At 45.4% G+C, this 23,206-nt stretch overlaps 1 protein-coding gene and 1 long non-coding RNA gene across 2 annotated transcripts; both read left to right on the top strand.

The window, feature by feature from the left end:
* Nucleotides 1-4,407: 4,407 nt before the first annotated feature.
* LOC112978292 lies at nucleotides 4,408-8,545 on the top strand. The gene is made up of 3 exons (XR_003257834.1): nucleotides 4,408-5,740; nucleotides 7,804-7,901; nucleotides 8,500-8,545. It is a non-coding gene; the product is annotated as an uncharacterized LOC112978292 (long non-coding RNA).
* Nucleotides 8,546-15,807: 7,262 nt separating this feature from the next.
* On the top strand, nucleotides 15,808-22,773 carry PPP2CB (protein phosphatase 2 catalytic subunit beta). Its single transcript, XM_026091629.1, has 7 exons — nucleotides 15,808-15,914; nucleotides 17,789-17,998; nucleotides 18,234-18,407; nucleotides 18,976-19,065; nucleotides 20,619-20,780; nucleotides 21,635-21,753; nucleotides 22,414-22,773. The coding sequence occupies exons 2-7, from the start codon at nucleotides 17,882-17,884 to the stop codon at nucleotides 22,484-22,486; spliced, it is 735 nt and encodes a 244-aa protein (XP_025947414.1). The 5' UTR covers nucleotides 15,808-15,914; nucleotides 17,789-17,881; the 3' UTR covers nucleotides 22,487-22,773.
* The last annotated feature ends 433 nt before the right edge of the window (nucleotides 22,774-23,206 follow it).

Below are 23,206 nucleotides of genomic sequence, written 5' to 3'. Positions count from 1 at the left end.
AGAGCAGGAGAAGTGCTGTTGAAGTGAGGGACTGCAGCAGAGGAACAAGGGGCTGTTTGTGAATTCTGAGGGGAGAAGCAGCTGATTTTCCACCAGACTGGCATGAAAGCAAAAGCCCATCCCTGCAGCAGCTGCTCTGACAGGTACGTGGGCCTTTTCTCCTCAAAACCACAATTTCATACTCATAAGGTCTATGTTGGGGCCAGATTTGGCTTTTAAAAATTGTGGGATCATGTGGCTCAGTTTATTCCAAACCTCCCATCGGCTAAAAGGCTTCAAGACTGCTCACAGGGTAAATAAAGTTTTGTAGCCACAGCCCCATAATATATAACTGCCTACAGTTGCCTAAACGTGGTGTTGCTCACGCCCATGTTGCTCACATCACGGTTTGGGACGGCGGATCCCAAAGGAGAGGAGGTCGCTGTGGCTCGTGGCGGATACAGGGATGGCAATGGCCATTTGGGGCAGCCACCTGTGCCGAGCTCACCCGGGGTGTCCACAGATTGCTTAGCCGCTGCCATCGCATATAATCCCTTTTTATTTTATTCCTGCAGTGTCGCCTGCAAGCATCCTACAGCCGGATGCTCTGCTCGTAGCTTGGAGGAGGCCATTGCAGTTACGACAAGTCTATTTGAATGGTCAACATTTTCCTTTTTTGCTTTAAAATCCTGGTGTAGCCACTACGCTAGTGCTGGGAAAGTGATGGGGGATGGGTTTTCCAGGCTCAGATCATGCGTCTCCATGGGCGCTTTGCCCTGGTGCCATGTGGGCCGTCTGACCTGACCTGACCCATCCCGACCCTCCGGTGATGTTCTGGGCAGGCGTTTCAGCCAGGCAGCTTCCGACTGTAGGCGAGGGGAATACACTGGCTCCATTGTGGCTGGCACAGCAGCTCTCAGGCTTTCACAAGCACGCCACGAGCTCACCGGTGTAGCTGGTCTGTGCCTCCGTGAGCTGGCGCCACATGCAGCACACACACAGGACTGGCTTCCTGAGCCTGCAGGCAGCCTGAAGGCAGGAACGCTGCAGCTTCTCTGGCCTGCGCCCAGATACCAAGCACAGGAGTAGCTATGTGACCACCCCCAAGGCCCAAGCAGTCCCTGGGCACTTGCGTGGAGGAGCCCAAGCCAGCGGTGCTGAGGGGGGTCTTGGCGTGGGCATGTGGGGGCCCACAGCAGCCCACAAGAACACGGATTAGCTTTCCTGGGCCAATTACCGTGTTGTGCTTCGTGCATGGTGCGGGACACGGCTGAGCTGGCCCGCCGCCAAGCTCTGCATCCCCTGGGGTGCCCCCTCCTTGCTCTGCCCCTCCCATGGCAGCACCACAGCTGTGACGACATTGGCTTGATGCACGGGAGGTGTTGGTGGGCGCAGGGCGACAGGGATAAGGTAGGTCAGGGCATGCAGCTTGTGCAGGGTCAGGCAGTGTGCAATGGTGCACATGTGTGCATGTGATACCATGTAACTGTGCAGGGGTGCGGGAGGCAACGCAGGTCTGTGTGCACCTCATGCTGTGGGGCTGTGCAGAGGGTGAGGGCACAAGTGGGGATGGGGTGCCCTGATAGGGCGTGCAATGGGGGGGCCTCCTGCATGCCAGCCCCAATTCCCATTCCCGGACGGCCACAGCACCGCAGAAGCCTGTCTGCTGGCAGGAGATCAGCTCRTTGGTGCGCCAGTGTCTCCCCACACTCAGTTTTGCTCCCGGGACATCACAGGTGGTGCTGTTCGGTGCTGGGAGGGCCTGCCAGTACTCTAAGGAGAGAGCGCTATTTGCAGGGCACGGCCACCTGCCCCCTCAGCTAATTTTCTTTATTTATAGCCTTTCTTGATGGTGTGCTAAGTAAAGAGTGTGCAAACACAAATCCTAGCAAGGGGTCTGGAAAGTTAATTTTATATTGTCACATGGAAACATTATTAACACTTAAGAAACTCATGAAAGAAAGCAGTGCAAAGATGCACAACTGTAGTTTAAGATGATGTGAATGCACTATAAACACATAGTTAGAATTGGAAATAAAAGTAGCTCGTTTTTTCATCATGTTCTTTATTCTCTTGAGACTATTAGAAGGTGTATAGTGACTCTAGTGCAAGGGCTTGTCCTGGTTCATGTGCTTTTAGTGCCTGATAGAAGCAATGACTCCACTGCTGTGATTTTTTTCCTTGAAACACAGGTATACTGCTATGAATATAATGAACTTTCAAAACTGGTGGATAAGCCCAGGCGATGCCTGCCATATGCAGCAGTCGCAGTAAAATTTATTGGTCACCAGGTGGGAACAGATACTCTTCGAATGCCCAAAGGGGTTCCTAAATGCTCTGGTAGGACTCATGAAAACGCTTTTTGCGGGGTTTCATTTGTGAGCTTTATCTGATTTACTCTCTGCTTTACCTGCTGTTGCTCCTGTTATAAATAGTGATTTTCATTCCCTTGCATTCTGCATCAGACCCTAAAAGAGCACTACTCACCACAGAGTAAAAAATCCTGAAAATAAGAAACCAAGGGTCCCAATTAAGCATTTGAATACTCCAGAGCTAGCGTTCTTTTATGCCTCTTTAGGTTGCCTTCATGGCTATTGGTTTTTCAGAAGACTTTAGTGCTGAAATTATTAAACTTTAGAGACCCCTGCGCAGAGTAGCCAAGGGACAAAACAAGCAGCTCCAGCAGGTGCAGGGATAGAAGCAGCTCCTGTGCCCAGAGCTGGGTCCTTTTTCTCCTTTTGCTTTCCCAGGAGAAAGAAGGACCRGCACAGTAGCAAGAAGGATTGGCAGAGGAGCCCACACCATAATCCACGAGCGTTTCGGGACACCAGGTGGTCTGTCAACTCCCAGCCCAAAGGAACAGCCACCTTCCCCAGCTGGGAATTGGCAAAACGTGACTCAGGGCTCCAGCTTTGCATCTCCCCATGGGAGCATGCAGCGGGGAGAGGTCTTTGAAGCTGGAGCCCAGCGTGCAAAAAGAGACCAAGACCCCCCGGGCACATGGGATTCCTACCTGGGCAGTGGCTCTTTTTCTGCTTCAGAAAAAAGGTGTATCCCGACTTCTCTGCTCCATGGGTTCAGCATCTCAAGCCCTGTCACCACTTTGAGGCTCATCCGGGATCTACAACTAACCAAGAGAGAGGTTGTTCTGGCACAGGAGGAGGATCGCACCTCAGGGGCTTGCAGCTGGCATGGAGTGCATCCCTGCAAGACCACGGGGAGCAGAGGCTGCATTGAAGCCAGTGGGGACACGGGCAGCTGCGAGTCCGTTCCCTGGAGAGATTTAACCCAAGAGAAGCCCCGAGCAGCTTTTCTTCCCCAAAACTTTGAAGAAATGCATGCCTTTGAGGGCCTGAGCTTTGAAAGACCTGTGGGGGACACACCTTGCTCCGGAAACACCCCATGGACAATGGATGCACCGGTGCTGGTGGTGGAAGACGACCCTGTGGAGCCACTTCTGCAGAGCCTGGGGCTGGGGGCTGAGGTTGAGATCTGCATGGGGGATGCCACTGGTGAGGGCCTCAATGGGGCGTACCAGCGCCTCCGAGGCTGCCTGACCTGGGGCAGCACGCGGGGAGACGGCGGCCACTCCACAGGGATGACCATCTGGCCTGACTTGGAGATCACAGTGATGGCTGAGGCTGGCTGCGCACAGCGGTGCCCCCGCATGGAGAGGCCCGAGCCCGGCTCGCCTGCCCGCAGAGACACCTTGCTGGCTGAGGGACGGGTGAAAGCCTTTGCCCGGTCTGAGAGACGTGTGAAAAGTGCCCTCGGGGTGCTCCGTGGTGAGGCAGCCGTGTGCCAGAGCAAGCGCATCTGTAGCAAAATCGCAGGAGCCGTGTTTCACCTGAGGAAAGCTCAGAGGAGGATTCACAAAGCTCTGAAGATCATAGTTAAAGTCAGCGAGAGGAGGCAAAGGGGTCCCCTACCAAAATCCTACAAGGCCATATGCAACACATTATGGGAGAGCTGTGATCTTGAGGGTCACCATTTCACAGTGGCCAGGAAAGCCTCATCTTCCACTCGCTTCTCCCAGAAAAAAAAAAGCAAGAAAAAGGCCAAGAAAGCAAGAAAGCAGGCAGGTAGCATGAAGCAAGTGGTAGAAAAGTCCAGGACTAAACACCAASGGGACAACATGAGAGAAACAAAAGAGCTGTCAATCGGCACGCTCCTGTGCTTTCCGGGCAATGGTGGTGGGGCTGGCCAGCCGGCAGGCTCAGTGCACGAATCCCTGCCATCCGTCACTGCTTTGTCAGGGATCTTGCAGCAAGCTGAAGGGATGTTATCTCCAGAGGGGCTGGAGGAGCAGGTTGCGGTTTGCAACCACCTTCTTCCCTCCTTCATCGGTGCTATTGAGAAGGAGCAAGGGTGCTCCTTCAAACGTGTTCTGGTTTCTCATGCCTCTCTGGCCAAAAGCAAATGCTGGCCTGACCGTCAGCCACGGTAAAGCCGTCTGTTCCCTGCTGGAGCTCTTCATCATGATGGAAACTGTCCAGTTCATCAAAAACAAAATCAGCTTCTTAAACGAGCTCACTTTCCACAGTTTACTTTGGTACAACGATTCCCTGTTCCTCTGTCAGCCATCCAGGTATCAACAACAATCCAGCATTTATCCAGCTTTCCAAAGATGGTTGAAATGTAATGCTTTCAGGGAGCTCCAGAGCTATCACAGCGGCTTTTCAGAAGTCTTTGAGAAAACCCAGTGGGAGGAAGTATCCTTCAACTCACTCTTGAAACCAAGCGAGAGATAGACGAATGTGAAGCAGTTCTGTGGCACAATTCAGATTACGATGATTTTTCCCTCTCCATGCCGTTTACCTGCGGAGTTAATTTTGGAGAAAGCATTTTCACATTTTGCAGGAAGAAGCTGTGAGCACTATTCTGATATCTGACGAAAACATGCTGGGCACAATGAAGAACAACAGCCTCAGTCCTATAATTTTAAAGCCCAAAGCTGTTGAGACCTACATTGAAGTGATCATGATGCATGAAACAGTTCACTTCCTAAAAAATTCAATAGCAAAAAAAGTAGAGGAACAAAGATATGGGGCTTGTTGTGGTTCAGTTCAGCACTTCTCCCTGAATTAGTTCACTGCCAAGAAGAAATGACTTCCTTTTCATTCCTGAAGGATAATTCAACAGAGAATCAAGGTAAATCTGTCAAGTTGGCCATTTCTGAGCTTCAGGGGGAGGTGAATGTGATTTAAGATCATTCTGGAAGCATGAATTGCTCTTACACATTTCACCTGTTGACCAGAAAACTTGCAGAACTTGCAGAAATACAGAAATTACTACAAAAGTCTAAGCTTTCTGTCTTTGCATATGTTGACTGTGTACCTTTCACCATCTCTGTTACTTACAGAAACGCTATTAGCCAAACTACAACTAGACTACAACTATATACAACTGTACAACTATAACCAATTTTCATCATTGCTTGAACATTTAAAGTTGTCTGCCAGGAAAGATTTGGGGAAAATGGCTCATATTATGAGAATTATGAAGACTATTGAGTATATGAAGTCTGTTTGGGCCAGAAAAGGAAATTCTGCCCTCTCCCTGCTGATCCATCAAATGCTGAGTAACTGGAGGAAAATCTGCTGATGGAAAAAGAGGGGGGATATGATGCTGGTTGACCTACCCAACAGCAAAGGAGGGACTTGGGAGTCTCAGGCCCCAGTGGGCAGTGTCAGACTCCTCCACAGCAGATATCTCCGAAAGTGCAGAAGTCCCAACTCCTTCCAGCTACGAGAAGCACATGGTAAGCCCGCTCCTGCTGCATACCTTTGCTTTGAGTGGCCGGGCTAGTTGCGTGTCCTGAGCTAGGCACAGATAAATGTTAGCATGCTTCAACTTAGGAGATTTTTTTTTTTTTTGCCTCCCCCGCCTCAGCCTTAGTAGATAAGAGGCTGCAGTAAAAATCACTTGGATTTTCCATTGCACTCAGTGCTATGCCAGCATCAAGCTGCTAAGAGCCAGGCAGGGATTTACCCAGAGATGCAGCCRTGAGTCTGACATAATGTTCAAACACAGGCGCTCAACGTTACAAATCAGAGTAAGCGCCTGGGTTTATTCTCAGCTGAAAATGCCAGCAAAACCTAGTCCTACTGCCTCATGCCTGTGCAATTGCTGATACTGATACATACACCAAAGTGTATGTGTTCATATATGGATGTATGAATATATGTCTCCATATATAGGGATAGAAAGGGGTTGGCAAATAGTTACTGGATGGTTGTTTCTGCTCTAAAATTTAGGGTAATGAAGTACTTCAAATACCACAACTTCGTAACAGCTAGTACATATTGTTACCTGATTTTGATACAAGTCTCAGGATACTTGGGATTTTTTCACAGAAGGAATTATTTGAGACTTCAATGTTAAAATACTTCTTTTCCCCAGTTTTATTTGCTTTTATTAAAAAATCAGGAAAGCTTGAAATTTTGACTAATTTAGGAATCATAAATAAAAAGAGCTGGGCCTTTGTTTTAATGTTGTGTATCATAATCTTTTGAGACCTGGGACAGATTTTTTTTTGTCATTTTGGACGAGCCACATGATCATTTTTACTGCAGATATCTGTATCTCTTTGGTGCACATGCTGCAAGCTGTCCTTGCAAAAGTTTTAAGATGAAATGATTTATTGTCCTGCAGTCCAAGAGTCCACTTCCATGCCAAAGGTATAACCTTATCACAGGACTGTTTAGTTCTCTGAAGTGCCATAAATGCAGGCAATTCAGAGTTAAAAATAATATTCTGAAAACCTGTTAAAAAAAAAGACCAAACAGATAATTCAAGTGTATGAAAATATGAAAATTAGGGGACCTGAGGAAGTTTAGCTCTCTAGGGGCACTATGAAATAACCAGAGGATTATGATTGCAATGTTTAATGTGATGGCCTCAGATGTTTACAAAATCATAAAGATTGCCTATTCTCCATTTCCGGCTATCAGCTCAGGGTAAAGAGAAGGTCATCCAGGAACCTGTAGTATGCATGTTCATACCACGCCAGGATTCTTCTTTTTACATATATAGAATTATAGGAACAGAGGGAGAGCACTCAGAGCTCTGCTGACTGTGTTTTCCAAATTACGAGGAAGCTCTCTGCTGCAGAGAGGTGTTAGGAATTTCTGAATAGTTCCCTAAAGGCTTGGCTTTTGTGGATACTGTCATGGCAAATGATGGGCAGCTTTAAGAGTAATTAGAAGATTTTATATATAAAATCCTTTTTCTTTCTTAAACATATTTTTAGTTGAAGTGTTCGCTTAGGGGTTTGTGGTATTTTAAACCCTTTAATTTCCTAATTCACTTCAGGGAAGCAGAAGTGTGACAAGTCTATCTATTTTACCCAATAAGGATTACAAAAATTGATCTTTTCTTGTGATTGACTTTAGTATTCCTGGTAGCTGAATACCGAAGTGCAGCCTCAGTACCTAAAATGAAATTCTCTGCCTTTCTGTCTTAAATGAAAAACACCATAGGGACTTCATTGGTTTATCTTCTTCTGCTAAAAATCCCAGAAAACGTTTCCCACCAGTGATTTTGCTTTTCAACCTCCTAAAATCCCATTAAATTGTATGTGGCTTTTTAGGGAATGACAGCAGATTAGCAGCAGTAAAATAAAGTAAAACAAAATGTTATGAGACAGCAACTTCTTACATGCAAATTACTTTCTCTCAGCTTTATTTCCAAATTTGGCCCTGAGCACTAGGTCCAGTCCTTGCTGTCTGGACCAGGCATTTGAACTCTCGCATATTCAGTGTTCCAGACCTTAGCAGTGTAATAACCATAGTCATTTTGTCTTTAAATTTCCATGTTTTGCAGCTTTATTCCAAATGACTCTCTCTTATCAGCTGTTAATACTGCTGATTAGTGTACGACAACATAAATTTCTTGCACCACTCCAGGGAGAAGACAGTAATGTGAGTAGAGAATTGTTTGTGTGTTATGGAAAAAGAAGCAAGGATTAACAGCATTTTTAGGAATGAGGAAAATGTAAAAACTTGCGTCCAAAGCTTGTAGAAGAAGAAAAGAGAGTTCAGTTTGCTGCAGTAAACAGAAATGCTCACAGTTCAGTAGCACTTCAGAGCTGGCCATGAGATGAATAAAATACCAGATTATAAGCACATATATTAATTGCAAAAGACAAGACTGCAATCTATGTTGTGTTGCATTTGGTACATTATGGTACAGGCAATCCATTTTTGATTGTGTAAAATACTATATGAATACTATAACATTTAAAATACTGTAATGTAGCTTAATGTTTATCAAGGTTATTATTATAGAYAGGGCAATCTTATAGTATTGCTCCACAAAATTGTAAAGGAGAAGTGAGTTGATAATACATATATACTGAAACGATTAAATACAAGTATTTTTATTACGTTTATTACGTTTCCAGCTGAAAAAACTGTCTTGCTGCTAATGCTTGGTAACAGTATCTCTGTTTCCTATATTTATCAGACTTTACATCCAGAGGGGGTGCAAAAGCTCATAATGATATTTCCTTCTTTTTAGAGAGAATGGACCAGCTTATCTCAAGGATGGAGTATGTTCAGCATCAGGCTCCTCCTGGGGTAGTCTGGGTCACAGCAAGCTATCCCTTAAAAAAATTGCACAGAGCCAATCATGTGGGTCAGCTGCAGCCTTGGAGGAAATTGAGTCCATCCCAAGGGGCTCAAAAAGCTCACTTGTTTTCCCAAAAGGCTTAGCCACCCCACCAGGTGCTGCAGCAGAGGAGAGGCAAGAGGAGCTCAGGAAACGCCCATGGAAACATCAGAAAGGTGACAGGAAATGTGAAGCTGAAAGTCTGGCCTCAGAGGAAGAGATGTGAGCCCAGAGGTCCCTGGGTAGTCCTTCATGTTCAGCACAGGCAAAATCCAATGGCCCCACCACAAAGCAAGGGGCCAGCTTCTCAGGTTGCTTGTAGCACAAGGAGTTAACGCAGGACATGCAGCTAGGTCTGGTTTAGTGCCTGACTGTGGCGCTACCCATCATTCATCTGCACATCCTGAGAGGAGGAAAAGAGGAAACAAAAAAAGCCTTGGCAGATGTGCCAGCCAGTACCACAAACCTGGCACGCAACCCCCTCGGCCTGGAGTTCACACAGTGCACGGGGGAGCAGCCTTGCAAGGAAATGGGAAAAAGCCCTGCCTCCCTTCTGAGCGAATGGCAGTGCCTTGCGGGTCCTGAGCTGGGGACTTTTGCCTCTGCCCCCGAGCCCTCCTGCCTTTCCTACTCCTGGTACTTCTGACGCCAGAGCAGGAGCAGCCACGGTCCAGCGGCTCCGATGCACCGTGGGCTCACATCTCCCAGGGTGCAGCGGCTGCCTCCCTTCCGCCCGCTGTGGCTGCAAGTGCTACACATCATGCACACGCGAGTATGTTTTATTCTCAGGYGTTTGGTTCCTGCGCTCGCAGGGAGCGGAGAAACGATGTGGACAGTGTGGGGGACTGACCCGCTTCTCCCAGCAGCGACAGCAGTGCGTGCAGCTCCGACCCTGTCCTCCTGCTGCGGTGCCCTCCAGCCGTCATGACATTCCCTTCTCAGGGTGGGAAACAGGTAACGCGATTTGTGAACGTTACCCTTTAATTTTACCCTAAAAATGGAACTACTATTTCCGTAATTTTAGTGCTCTGTTTTTAGAGGAATAAATAGAAGGGCCAGCTTCTCCCTGCGCAGCACTGCCCAGCGCCCCCGGCCGGTGGACGTTCCTGATTTTAAGAGTTTCCATGGGACCTAAAATCACGGAGCGGCGGCACCCACTCCGAGCGACTCCACCGCGACTGTTACCGCGGCGGGGCGGGGCCTAGGGGCGGGCGGGGGGGAAGGGGGCAGAGCATGTGCGCCGCCGCGGCCCGGAAGTACGTCACGGGCACAGGAGGAGGGGTGGGCGGGAGCGGAAGTGCGTAGGATCGGGTGGGGGCCGCCATTACGGGGAGCGGAGCAGGCCTTGCGCCGCGGAGGTTGCGCCGCGACCGTTAGGCGGGCGCGGCGGGCCCGGCCTGCCCCTCCCCCCCCTTCCCCTCCTTCCCCGCGGCGTTGCGGCAGCGCCGCCGTCATGGAGGAGAAGGGTTTCGCCAAGGAGCTGGACCAGTGGATCGAGCAGCTGAACGAGTGCCGGCAGCTCAGCGAGAGCCAGGTCCGCAGCCTCTGCGAGAAGGTGAGCGCCCGGGCCGGCGGGGAGCGGCTGGAACGTTATAGGGTTTTCAAACGCATAGTTATCCGTAGTAGTACGGTCTTACCTTTTGTATTTGTATTCCTTAGACCTGTTGAGGAGGCTCAGGGGTCGCGTGTATGGGGAAGAACCTATTATTGTGTTTTAGGGGTTTCATGTTGTGCTGCTCACTTGTTTCCCATAATGTATAGCAGCCCCGTATTAAAAAGGGGATCCTAAATCTATGAGGAAAACTTCTGTGACATCTGATGAGTGATCCAGGAAGGCAAACAGAAGGTGATGGGAGATGAGCTGTAGCACTGACCTAAACAGAGAGCTTACAAGCTGCTGGGGGGGACTAAAATAGAACAAGAAAGGGTTGGATAAAGGACTTTACCTGCTTTTTAGGACTGTTCTCTGAACAGTTATTTGACAGACTCCTGTTTGGGCTTGTTTATTGTAGGTTGTTAAGAGATTTTATGTCTTTATATATGCATTGAATTTTGAGTGAGAAGTTAAATACCTGTCTATGAAGACTTTTTCAGTACAACAATCTATGACTAAATGAAAATTGTTTTTTTTTTTTTTTGCAAGATGTGCTAGTTGAGGAATTGAAACAGGCCTCTTCATAATATAATAGCACAGATTGTTTTTTCTACTTGCTTCTTATTTCACTAACTAGCAGAGACCATTGCTGTGCATCAGGCTGTTGGAAGAAGCTCTCAGCTTCCTTTCCTGAACTGACTGATAAACTAGGAGGTATATGGGAGAGACTAGTTCAGCCTTCCTTTCACCATCACGTTGTCGATGGTGAACTTCATGTTGCTGTGTATTACGTGTGTGTCTTGCTCAGTTCTCTTGGGAGCAGAAGCTTTGTTTGCTGATACCTACCTGTTGCTGGCAACACATTTTGATCAGTGACTAAATATCTCAGTGCAGACTTTGGAAGATGCAGCTCTTTCTTTCTCCCAGGTCTCTGGTAGCCTACCACAGTGATACAAATAGAGAGAGTCTGTGCTGAAAGATCATTAAGTGCCAGGAGCGTCCTCTGGAAAAGTAGGAGCTGTTTGTTTGTTTGAATGTTGCAGGTGGAGGCTGTGTAGGACTCCAGGCTCTGTCTTCCTGGTCAGTGCTTTCACCAGTGGTTCTGACTTCTAGATGGGCCCTTCAGCCTCTGTTTTCTTGCTCCTGTTCCCTCTTTATCCCATGCTGGGGCTGTCCACTTGCTTTATGGCTTTCTGCCTCCTCACAGAACTGCACCAGCTCTGAGGGAAGGTGGTGAGGGGGGCTGGTGCTGCAACAAGAAGCAACAGCAGTGGCTTGGCGAATGGGTATCTTGAGGAGGGCATAGGAGCTTTTGGTGGCAATGCTGTCTCCTGTGTGAAGTCCAGCTAATAAGCCTGAAATAATTTATTAGCTTGTTCTGTGCCCTGTTTCAAATATTGCTGCTTGGGAACTGCTGTTAGAAACCAGCAAAGTGTTAGATGAAAAGACATTGCTCGCCTCCTCTGGTCGTGTTGTTAATTAAGGAGTTGTGGTTGCTGTGTTTGGAAAAGCTGAAGGATAATGCTAGCAGTTTGTGGTTGTACGTCAATGAAGTGCACGGTAAACAGGGAGAGTAGCAGCTTAGGGCACCGAGTTGGGAATACAGCTGGAGATGAAGCAGATGGTTGTCATCTGCGTGACGGGTAGGAACTCTGAAGCTGTGGCGCATGGTGTGTTTCCTTTTAAATTAATGTAACCTATCACAGTGCCTAGTATTCAGGGAAGTGCTGATAATTGATTGAAACAACTTGGGTATGAAGTAAATGCTTTGCAGTAGTCTTACTCTGCTTAGTAAGTTTTTTAGGGAGTGGTAGTATTCAGGTGGTAGTAGAAGGGAGCTTACAAGCACTTGGGTATGTAGGCTTGCTTTCAGTGTGAAGCAGCTCTGCCAGAAAGCTAGTTTGGTTTGTTTGTGTGTGATAGCATTTGGAGAAATCCTTATAAACTTTGCCCAACTTACTTTTAAGCACTCCCTTTTGTGCGACTCATTTCTAAAAGGTCAAGCACAGTAGTACCTCATGCCTCTGGTTTAGATTTGTGGAAGTGTTCAATGGTAAAAGGACAGAAAGATTTAAAGCAAAATGGTGTTTAAAAAAAAAAAACTCCAAGACTTTCAAAGTGTGGCTTATACTTAATTTTATTTGCTGGCATGATGGTCAGTAATGAGGAAAGGATTGGACATAGTTAGGCTTGCTTAAGGTATGCCAAATTATTCTTCACTCTGAGAGGTCTTGAAATTTTCACCTGTAAAGTCATGTACTGTTGGATGGCTTCAGCTTCCCAGTTACAACTTAATTTTGGCAGCTAATGCATCTATGTTCTTTATGCAGTTAACCAAGACTTCATCGAAAGAAAATAAGAAAGCGCTTGTTGCTGGTTCTACTGGTCTGGAAAATGAAATCTAACTAAAATCATGCTGATGTTTAAATGATAAAAGAAGGACAAATGATTATGATTACTGCTGGAGCTTGCAGAAATGAGAAATGTTCCAGCATGTTAGGGAAATGGCATCAGATGCCTTGCATCTCGTACTACTACACTTAACGTCATCATCTTAGACTTTCTTTATAGAAGAAGGCTGTTAAAACTGTTTTCCACTCTCTCTAAATAGGCAGTGAAAACCTAGAGTTCTGTCTTGAGTTATGTCTGCACTTCCATCAGAAGTGCAATGGCAGCTTTTGTATCTGTGCTCATGCTATCTTTAAGCTTGTTAACTTGGGTACTGCCAGCAGGGTAGTGTTTGCTTTAGGGAACTGGCTTAGAACTTGTGTAGGTTATTGCTGCCCCATATAAACTGTGTTTTTGGGTAGCTTAGGTCAGGCTAAAAGGCTAAGGAGTTGGATTCATTTAATAGGAAGTAGTCCCAAGTTTAGAGAGTGAAATCTTTGAATGCATGCCTCTTTTCTTAAAGTTCAGGTTGGGTCAGCAAGTTAATTCTGATGCAGGTGAGGCAGTTGAGAAAGCCATCCTAATTCTAATTACCTTGATGAAAAACTGTTTTCATTGGGTATAAAAGGGAGTGTAAAAGAAGGCAAGTAAAAGGCTGTCTCTTAAACATGAGCAAACAGCCATCCATCACTATCTCATTCCTTGCAGCTTATCTTTTTTCATTCTTGTTTCTGTGTGGAAGAAGGGGTTACAGTCTTGTTGCTGCCAGCAGCTTAAGAGCTTTGTGCTGTGAATTGGTGGGAGTTGGGGATTCTAATAGCTAATGAAGACTTGCATTTCTTGCACAGCTATCAAATGGTGATTGTAAATTGATTCTTCAGACCAAGCAGCAGGAGCCAGTTGATGCTGTAGGGAATATTGCTCTTACAGGCACATACCTATGACACTGCTGCCCTCTGAGACCATTTCACCTAAGAATTTTCATAGAATGAGCTTGTAAACTCTTCTGCACTAATTGGTGAAATTAGTATGAGTGATGAAGCCAAGTAGMATTCTGGATGCTGTTCAAACTGTTAAATTCCAAGTGCTGCATTGAGTTGTGGCCAGGAGCATTTCATCTCTCCTGTGATGAAATTCTTCCTAGGGTATGCTAGCACACATCCCTCTACAAGCATGTGTGCATGTTGACAATTTGCTTTGGGTCACTCTTGGGGCTGTTGAGTGTCCTCTGGTGCCTGGTTGCTGAAGGGCAGGACAGCTCCATCCCACCAGTTTCTGCTCTGTTTGGAGAGAATCTAACTGGTATTCACCATGCTGCTGATTCTTGTTTAGGCCAAACTCTCTGGGGATCTTTGAGATTTTAATAGCCTCAGCACACCAATTAACATTCTAGTTTCATGTTTCCCAGCTGATCAAATGACTGAATTGAATTTTGGTCAGAAATTCTGTAGGCTGTTTTCTCAGATCTTGAAAGAAAAGCCTGTGAGCATCAAACTGAGGTTATCCTGCAATAAGTGAATCTTCCAAAAGGAGATGAGCTTCTGTCCTCTCTCAAAAGATCCTATATGCTAATCAGGTGCTTGGGATCTTTGTTGTTCTCTAACGAAAGCCTGATGCTGATAATCTGTCTTCTGGTTAGATTCGCTTGCCCGTGGAACCAGACTACACAGTTCTTGTAGCCACAGCAAATACTACACTTTTCAGATTTGAACTTGATTAAATCTGTGCTGGAGAGATTAGCCTCCTGGTAATCCTGATGTTAGTCTCAAAGACATTGCAATGTCTCATGTTTCAGAGCAGAGCATGGAAGGGTTCTAGTCAAGCCCAGAGACAGCTAAAATAGGCTAAATGTTAACAGCTGGCAGGCAGCTTAAGAAGCTGCCCCCTTTAAGCTGCTAACTCCTCCTCTCTGCTGAGGGAAAACTTCTCGATGTTCCTAGTACCAAAATCTCTAGCGTCACACACTGGTCTGGCTTCCTAGTATGCATTTGATGTGAGTGTGTGGGACCCGTTACTGCACGAAAGGAGCTCTTCTGTGTTCCCTCTGTGCTGCTTTACCTGTACTTGGTTTCAGGATGGGTGCATGGGTTTTCTGTGCAGGTTAGCGAGATGGAGGATGATGGTTTGGTTGAGACATTAGGAATTATGTATAGTATCTGTATGCAGCATTCTGTATCTCTTCCCTAGAGATTGGAAGTAAGGGTATTTCTTTTTATGCATAAGGGAAAGGAGCAGTATGCATGATCTAAAAAGGCAAAAAATGCCTAACATCTTTTGGTATTACAGAAGTAACTCCAATTTACAAAAAAACACCTACCTGTTCTTTTATGAAACGTGTGTCAGAACACACAGAGAAACTGTTTTGTGATGGTTTGTGTTTATATCTGTCTCAGAGGCTGGAAGTGCTCAAAAGGCAACACAGGTGCTTTTAAAGACATGTTCCCTATGAACAGAGGGAATTCAGGTAGGGCTGTTGTGGTCAGAGATGCAATGTGTTAAGCAGTTTCCAGTCAGTACAGAATTGTAAGATATCTCCGACTTCATGATGTGGAGTTTATCTGCTGTAGATATCTTTGAGTGTCAGTGTCACATCCCTGGGGTTACATACCTTGTTCTGCACATGGCAGCTGTGTGGTGTCTCTGCCCTTGTCTGCTTGGGTTTTAGTTACTCTTTCTAAATATACACTTTCCCTGAAAGAGGCAAAAGGGGCAACTTAATGTTTGAGTGTGAAGACCTGCACTTTCGGGGAGCCAGGGTGTCCTCAGTAACCAGCTTTTCCTGCTGTTAATGGCAGGTGGGACCTAAGTCATCCTAAGCTGAGGGACTTGGTGTTGAGTAGCCAGAGGATCACCTGCCAGTGACTGTTTAGCACTGGTGATCTACCTTTCCTTTTGTCCAGTCTGGACTGAGCTTATTCGTGGGTGTTCTCTGTGCCTCAGATGTGCCTGGAGCTCTGATCTACATAAGCTGATGAGGTGGAGACAACAAAACAGACATGGTATTTGATAACCATAATAAGGTAGTGCAGATAGGCTACATGTTGCTGCTGACTGTAATTAGCAGAGAAACTGCTGGGTGTTTAAAAAAAAAAAAAAAAAAAAAGGCCAGGGATGCCTTCCCTCCCTCTGCTGTGACTTTTTTGGCACCAGTCAGGTAGGGTCTGTGAAGTTAGTTGTGGCTCCTTATATTTAGATTGCCTCTCCCTTTGCTTTTCCAGGTGTGTGTCCTGCCTTTAGAAATTCTTGAACTGCTCTGCTAGGAAGAGGGTTGGAAAATTGGCAGGCAAAGAGTGCCCTGGGCTAGAGAAATGCCTCTTGTGCATATGGTGATGTTCTATGCAAGGTTAGTAAAGTCAATATTAGGAATACTTGTTTCCTCAGTAGCTTAAGCAAGAAGAGGAGATCTGCCCTTCTCCGAAGGAGGTTTTGATTGGTTAGTGACTGGAAATAGCTGAGAAATACGTCAGCAAAGGGAGTCTGGTTCCTGTTATCTCTTTCAGATAGCGTTGCCATGAGTAAGTGCAGTACCTCCAGAGAGTTGGGGCCACCCCAGAATCCACTGAATAGGCACTCACAATTCAGCATTGTTCTGCTGAGTAACACTGGTGCCTTAGCAGTGCCCAGCTTTTGTGCCAGATAAGTCACTTCTTCATGCGGAGCCTTCCCTAACAACATCTCCGCTCTGTGATCGCATGATGAGCTGACTTAGATACAGAACAAACAAGCTGTTCGTAGTGCTGTTTCCATGGCACAGATCTACTTCTGCGAAGGCCTGATTTTTGGGCAGCATATTTGCATTATGGGTGTGCAGTGGTGGGGGGGAAAACCTGAGGGATCCCAGGGGAGGAAGGCAGTGAAGAGGAACTCTGTGTGGCAGCAGAAGTGGTGTTCCAGCCTGCTGCTGTGTTGCCAGCAAAAGTGGCTGCATGTATAGTTCCCCATGGCTGCGTGGGACTTGAACAGTCAGCCAAGCAATTGAGATGGTAGCCAGCCTCAAGTGTGGCAGGAAGGAGTTTATGTACGCAGCACATCCTCGCAAGTGAGGTGACTTCTCAAAGATGCCTAGGAGGTCATAGTTTTCCTATTAATGTAAGTACCAAGTACCTTTATCCATGTTTTTGTAAATCAAGTTATTTAAGATGTTGTAATAGTTGTCTGGGTGATGTTCAGCAGCTCCTCAGGTGTTTCTGACCTGAGTGTGGAGAACAGGATTATTGACTAAGCTCTATTTGTACAAGTTTTGCCCTGAACTTTCTGACAGGACGTGGAATGGCCTGCAGTAGTCGGGGGATAACTGTGGTTCTTGAGGTGAAAGCTTCTTGGTATCAGGAAACTTAAGAGTACTTGACTTTGACTGTCAGGGTGCTGATTGCTGCTGTAGCTCAGTTAGTTGAGATGAACAGACTTGAGCTCTGTTGAACATGTGGATGGAGAGATCTATGAAGGGACTAACGTGTTTTTAAAAAATAAAATAAAATTGTGCTTAAGGCCATGCCCATGAGACTAATGAAACGTACTGGCGTAGTGCTCTGTATTGTCTGCACTTCAAAAAAAAGTCTGAAAGCACAGGATTCATGGGTGAACCCCAGGAATGATAGAAGTCTTATATCCAGTGGAAATCTTGGAGTTCACACTTCTGAATTCCAGGGGAGGCTGAGAGGTAACTTGTTTAGTTACAGCTCTTTGAAGAGCTCTTTGTACTTCAACAGAGGCCTGGGAAAAGACTTTTAGCATTTAATTGAAAGTAGAGGCAAACTGAATGAATTGCTGAGCATTGGGAAAACCAATTTCCAGAAAAAATGATGGTCTCCTTATTGTTTGTAATATTTCGTGACTTTTCTGTCCTAGAGCGCAGTTTGCCTTCTAGTAGTATTCAGCCCCTTCCAGTCTCAACATTTCCAGTACAGCTGATTTTGAGTCTGCCAAGGATTTTTAGTGCGTGTTACTTATCAGAGATTAAATTTGTTTGCTGTTGCTTGTAGTRCTAATAAAATCCTAATGACCTGGCCTCACAGTAACAAACTTGCATATCTCTTTCCACAGCAGTTTGTAGAATGCACTTTGTCTTTGCTTATCCAGCAGCCTGTTCTTCCAGTAGTCAGCTTGAACTACGAGAGTGAAATCAGAGTTGCAGTGCAAACACAGTGGAATAACTTTGCAATTTGCTTATGGAGGGAGCTTCTTGTCTTTTAGTCCTAAATATCTTTTTCTTGCTAGGCTAAAGAAATTCTTACAAAAGAATCGAATGTGCAAGAAGTACGTTGCCCTGTCACTGTCTGCGGGGATGTCCACGGTCAATTCCACGATCTTATGGAACTCTTTAGAATTGGTGGGAAATCGCCGGACACAAATTATCTGTTCATGGGAGACTATGTGGATAGAGGCTATTACTCGGTGGAAACAGTAACTCTTCTAGTAGCATTAAAGGTATGGTCTGACAACTTTTRTAAACGGTCTTAGGTAAGACTGCTTTTTGGGGAGGGAATTGACACTGCCACTGGCTTGAGGTAGATATTTAAAAATTGAATGTTAAGGGACACATGCTTTTATATAAGAGCTGAATACTTGCCTGCCTTTTGAAAATTACCACTAGTGTTTCCTCCCATGTTGACTGTACAATGCATATGCTCTAAATAAATAAATAATGTTTTTTCATCAATAGGTGCGTTACCCAGAACGCATTACAATACTGAGGGGAAATCACGAAAGCAGACAAATTACACAAGTGTATGGCTTTTATGATGAATGTCTGCGAAAGTATGGAAACGCCAATGTCTGGAAGTATTTCACGGATCTCTTTGATTATCTTCCACTTACGGCTCTAGTAGATGGCCAGGTAAGCTTTTGTGCCTTAAATAAGGAAAATTCTCCATTTCATAGAGAGGAGGTCAGATGGAGCTATGCAGGCTGTGTTGTCTGACCTGCACATGAACAATCTCAAGCGAGCTCCCTTGGCTCGTAGGCAGAACTTTTTAAAGCTCATTCACTTATTGCGGATGGTGGGAAGAATTTAATGAGATATTAGTGAAAGTTGATAGAGCAGCAAGGCCTTTGCCTCTGCTTCCTAAGGAATAGTAGGGTATTACACCTCGAGCTTATTTTAATGACTGCCCAACAAGTGGGAGGCCCTTTGTGATCTGTTACATGTGAGTTGAGTTGTTGCTGTGAGGCAAGATATTCTTGAAACTGAAGGAATATTATCTTTGCTGCTCCTCTGATCTTTGTATGGAATGTGTGGCCTTTTAGTTTTGTTCCCGTTCTCTGGAATTAAATCTGGTTCCTTTGCTGCGAGGGTAAGAACATTGTAATTGTAAAAGAATGCTAAGAGTTTCACATAGCTATTTCTGAGATCAATTTTCCAGTAACAAAATGTACTGAATAGATTGGTCTCTTTTCCGGAACAGATATTTTGTCTCCATGGCGGTCTCTCTCCATCGATAGATACACTGGATCATATCCGGGCTCTGGACCGCCTGCAGGAAGTTCCGCATGAGGTAACAAGAAAGGAAATGTGTTTTAATTTTAGATATCTGTTAGCTGACAATGCAAGTGCAGCCTCACTTTGAAATCCATTTACACAGTGAGATACACTGTTATACAGCAGACTATTGCCTTTGTTAGTGCTAGAGCAGACTAACATTAATTTGGGCAAAACAGACCCCAGTCAATATGCTTTGATTACCACAGTCTGCAAAGGGAGAGTTGTGGGGTTTTCACAGTTATTCTTGACTGTAGCGCTGCCTTGAAGAATTGTATTTGGCAGGGGTAAGTGCTTACTACCTTCATCCTGGTCACAGACTTGCTCGCAAACAAGCCGTAGTTGCGTGAAGCCRTGTCATATCACCATTCCTCCTCCCCCACCAATGCTTTCTTGTTCTGTGCTAATTCACTGTGACTACTAGCTCTTTCTTCTGGGGGCCTGCCCAAGTTGGGGGGACCCTGTGGGATGTGCTGATGTGGAGCAGCTGGGGGATGCTGACCTGAGACCTGGACTGAAGAAGCCCCCTTTCAAGGGCCCAGGGTAGCAGATGACTCTGCCTGTTGGAGTGACAGGGGCTTACTAAGAGATGTGAATGTCTGCTGATTAAAAAGCACTGCTTGTCCTGAAACACTGTCTTGGGTACAACACCAAGGACTGTGCAGCAAGGTTTGCTCAAACCTTCCAACAGCCTGAAATAAGCTGTATGAATTACCCCAGCACTAGGAAATTACCTAGAGGGGCTTGTTAGYGTTAATGATTATTTTGTTGCTCTGTGGATTCCACCGTCCCCTGCTGCATATCTGTGTACTGAAATCTGGCTTTCCTGAGAACTTCCACATGTGGTCAGTGTGATACCTACCATTTAGCTCAGAACAGTGGGCAGGGAACAGGCTTGGATTGGTAGGGTGTTTCTACTGACACTTAGTTCCTAAATAACTCGGCAAGAAAAACTGCCAGGCTTCACTTGTGACTGTTAGAAGATTGATACCAGAATATTTCCAATATGACAAGTCTAGCAATACCATTTAGGAGAGGAAATCAAACTAATAGTAAATCCCCTGGCAGAAGGGCTGCTGAAGACTAAACATCCATCTTATGAACAGCTTGTAGCCTTCTGCAGGTCCTTGCTCTTTCTTTAATTTATTGCAGCTTGGCTGGTGTAATTAGCCCCTTGCCTGTCCTTGGATTTGTGTGCCTTCTCATGTGGGCCTTATTACACTTCAAGTGTCAGGAGTGAGAATGCGGATCTGCTGTCTGTATCTTCATATTGCTTATACTAGCTGAAGTAAGATCATAAACTGCGTGCGTGGAGAAGGAGGTGGAAACAGTTTTCTGGTTACATGAACTTCTTTATCAGCTGTATACATAGTCACTTGTGAAAGGGTGTTGACTGATGCACTGAGTAACTAGTTGGTGATATAATATATAAACACTTGTGGCTTATATGCATAGAATAAAATGCTGGCAAGTCTTTTTACTGTAAATAAAATGTGTTTTAAAAGGAGCTTTTTATGGCTGTCTTACTAATAAAGGGAAATCTAATGAAGAATGATGACCTTTTCCTAGGGTCCTATGTGTGATCTGTTATGGTCGGATCCAGATGATCGTGGTGGCTGGGGTATATCTCCTCGTGGTGCTGGCTACACATTTGGGCAAGATATTTCTGAAACATTTAACCATGCCAATGGTCTTACACTGGTCTCCCGTGCTCACCAACTTGTCATGGAGGTAAGGCAGGCACTTTCTGTGCTGTGCTAGATGGGGCTAACAGACCATAGATGCAAATGCTTGTGTTTACTCTGAGATCTGCCACTGATGGGTTTGCAGATGCTGACACCTAAATGCTAAGCAGGCACGTACCTAAGAGGGATTTTTATCATGTGAAAACAGCAAGCAAAGTGGAATGCTATGCTGTGACCTGCTACCTAAATAAGGGATACTCTGCCCTTTTTCCCACTCTTCCAGTAAATCACCAAAGAGATCCTACCATATACCACGTATGGAAGTAATAATCTACTTAAATGCTGACTGTTCCTCCACTGCTGTATTAAATAGGCTGTCCAGTAATAGAGAGCAGTCAGATGTGATAGGGGTTAAGCTATAATTTTGGCTGTTGATAGGCTGCTATTGTATGCCTTACTGGAGAAATGCCAGGTGGGTCAATGGAGCAGACTTATTTTTAAATCTGGTTCAGGTAGATCCTGTATAAGTAGTAGTGTGTGTCAGAAGTCTCTCACATGTGAGCTAATGAATTCTAATACTTGGTGAATTAAATCTGAAGGCTTAGCTAAGCCCTCTGGTTCTTTCTGTGGTATAATGCATAATTTGGGTACAAAATGGATGAACACACAAGTGATGGATGGCTTATGTGTTCTTTGTGGAATAGTTTAAGCTTTTTGCTATCTAACTACAGCTTGTTCTTGCTGTAGAGTGTTCTTTAAAAGGAAGATTAAGTCAGTTGGAAACACTTAAAAATGTACCATTTCACAAATGCCTTTTGTCTTATTAGGCCTTAAAAGGGAGTTCAGGTTGGACTGAGAGCAGAGATTTAACAGTAACCTTTTTTCCTCTTTTTCTGGCAGGGTTATAATTGGTGCCATGATCGAAATGTGGTTACCATCTTCAGTGCGCCCAATTACTGTTACCGCTGTGGGAACCAGGCTGCTATCATGGAACTAGATGACACTTTAAAATATTCCTTGTGAGTAACCTGGTTCAGGCTGTTCTCTCTTCCTGTTTAATTAGAGCTCTGGTATTGGTGAGAGAGTCTGATCCTTTCAAAGGGATTCTTTTGTGAAAAGCCAGCTGCTTAAACTAGTCTGGGTTTAACATTGTGTACTCTACCTGTAAGATGATCTAAAAATAAGTAGTGAATTAAGCACTTAAAAGCTCTTTAATACTGCATACCTCATTTGCCTTGCTCTCTGAACAGTAGGAGCTTCTGCATTCTGTTAATCACTCCTTTGCCCAAACTTGTGGGAGAAGTAAAGATCAYTTTTTAATTTTTGTGATTTTTTTGTTTGTTTGTTTATTTGGTTTTTTGGTAGCACTAGGCTTTGTAAAGGTTTGTGAGAGTGAATTTTGCATTCAGCTGACCTCCCTTGCACAGATTGGCTGTGGAAATGTTCACTGCATAAGCAGAATTTCTATCAGTTGTTGAGTTTGCCTCCTACCAGTTGTCATTTTTGGGACCTCATGTCCTCTGGATTTAGATGTGGGGTTGTGGGAGGTCTGAACCATTTTGTGTGGGAGCAGCTGGGATAAGGAAGCAACAGCAGCAGGAGAGCATCTTGTGTGTACTGTGGTGTTTAAAAATACCTTGTATGGAGGGGGAGAAACCATCTCTTTCTCTTTTTCACAGCCTTCAGTTTGACCCAGCACCTCGTCGTGGAGAGCCTCATGTTACCCGTCGTACCCCAGACTACTTCCTATAAATGTCCCCTAACCTCTGTAGAAGGAAGTACACCTGGCGTTTTAAAGAGCAACAATATTTACACGTTTCTGTAAGAAATTGGGGTTCGTCTCAACTTAAAATCCCCATCATGGACCAAAATGTGCCATACTGAGGACGAAGAGTGTTTAGCACAACTTGAGACTGAATTCCTTACAACACTATATATCCTATACCAATCAGTCCAACAGTCAGTTTGCCTGCTGTATTTGTGGTCTTTTTTTTTTTTCTTCTGGACTGTTCAGAGAGAAAAGATAACTCTAACACTTCCATCTCCTTTTATGCTTCTTTGTAAATTTTTAGTTCTAGTGGTTAACTGGCATGAAGTAGAGTTTGGAGTTTATTTTTAAGGGACACTAACTTCTTAACCTGCCACTCTTGTTTTATTGGAAGACAACTGACTTAACTGGAGCAAGGAAGCAATTCCGGCGGACGGGTCATAGCAGGGCGAAAGCGGCGTTCCGTTTTCGAGCTCGGTTTCCGTTCTGTGTTGACCCTCCCCCCCTTTTTTTTGTCGTTGTTTTTTTTCCTCTGTATATTTGTCATGGAAGTGCTTGCCTCGGTGTATTGGAACGAATAAACTCTCCCCTTGTCAGCCACACCCTGCCGGCGCAGTGCTGCGATGCGGCGGGGCGGAGCCGGGGCCGGGGGCGGAGCCGGCAGCGGGACCGGGACCGGGGGCGGGGCGGTGGCGGGGGAGCCG

Source organism: Apteryx rowi, unplaced genomic scaffold, assembly GCF_003343035.1.
Source record: "Apteryx rowi isolate R43461 unplaced genomic scaffold, aptRow1 scaffold_911, whole genome shotgun sequence".
In the NCBI taxonomy this organism is placed as follows: Eukaryota; Metazoa; Chordata; class Aves; order Apterygiformes; family Apterygidae; genus Apteryx; species Apteryx rowi.
Note: the sequence above shows the minus strand (reverse complement) of the source record. Positions and strands in the feature narration are given on the sequence as shown.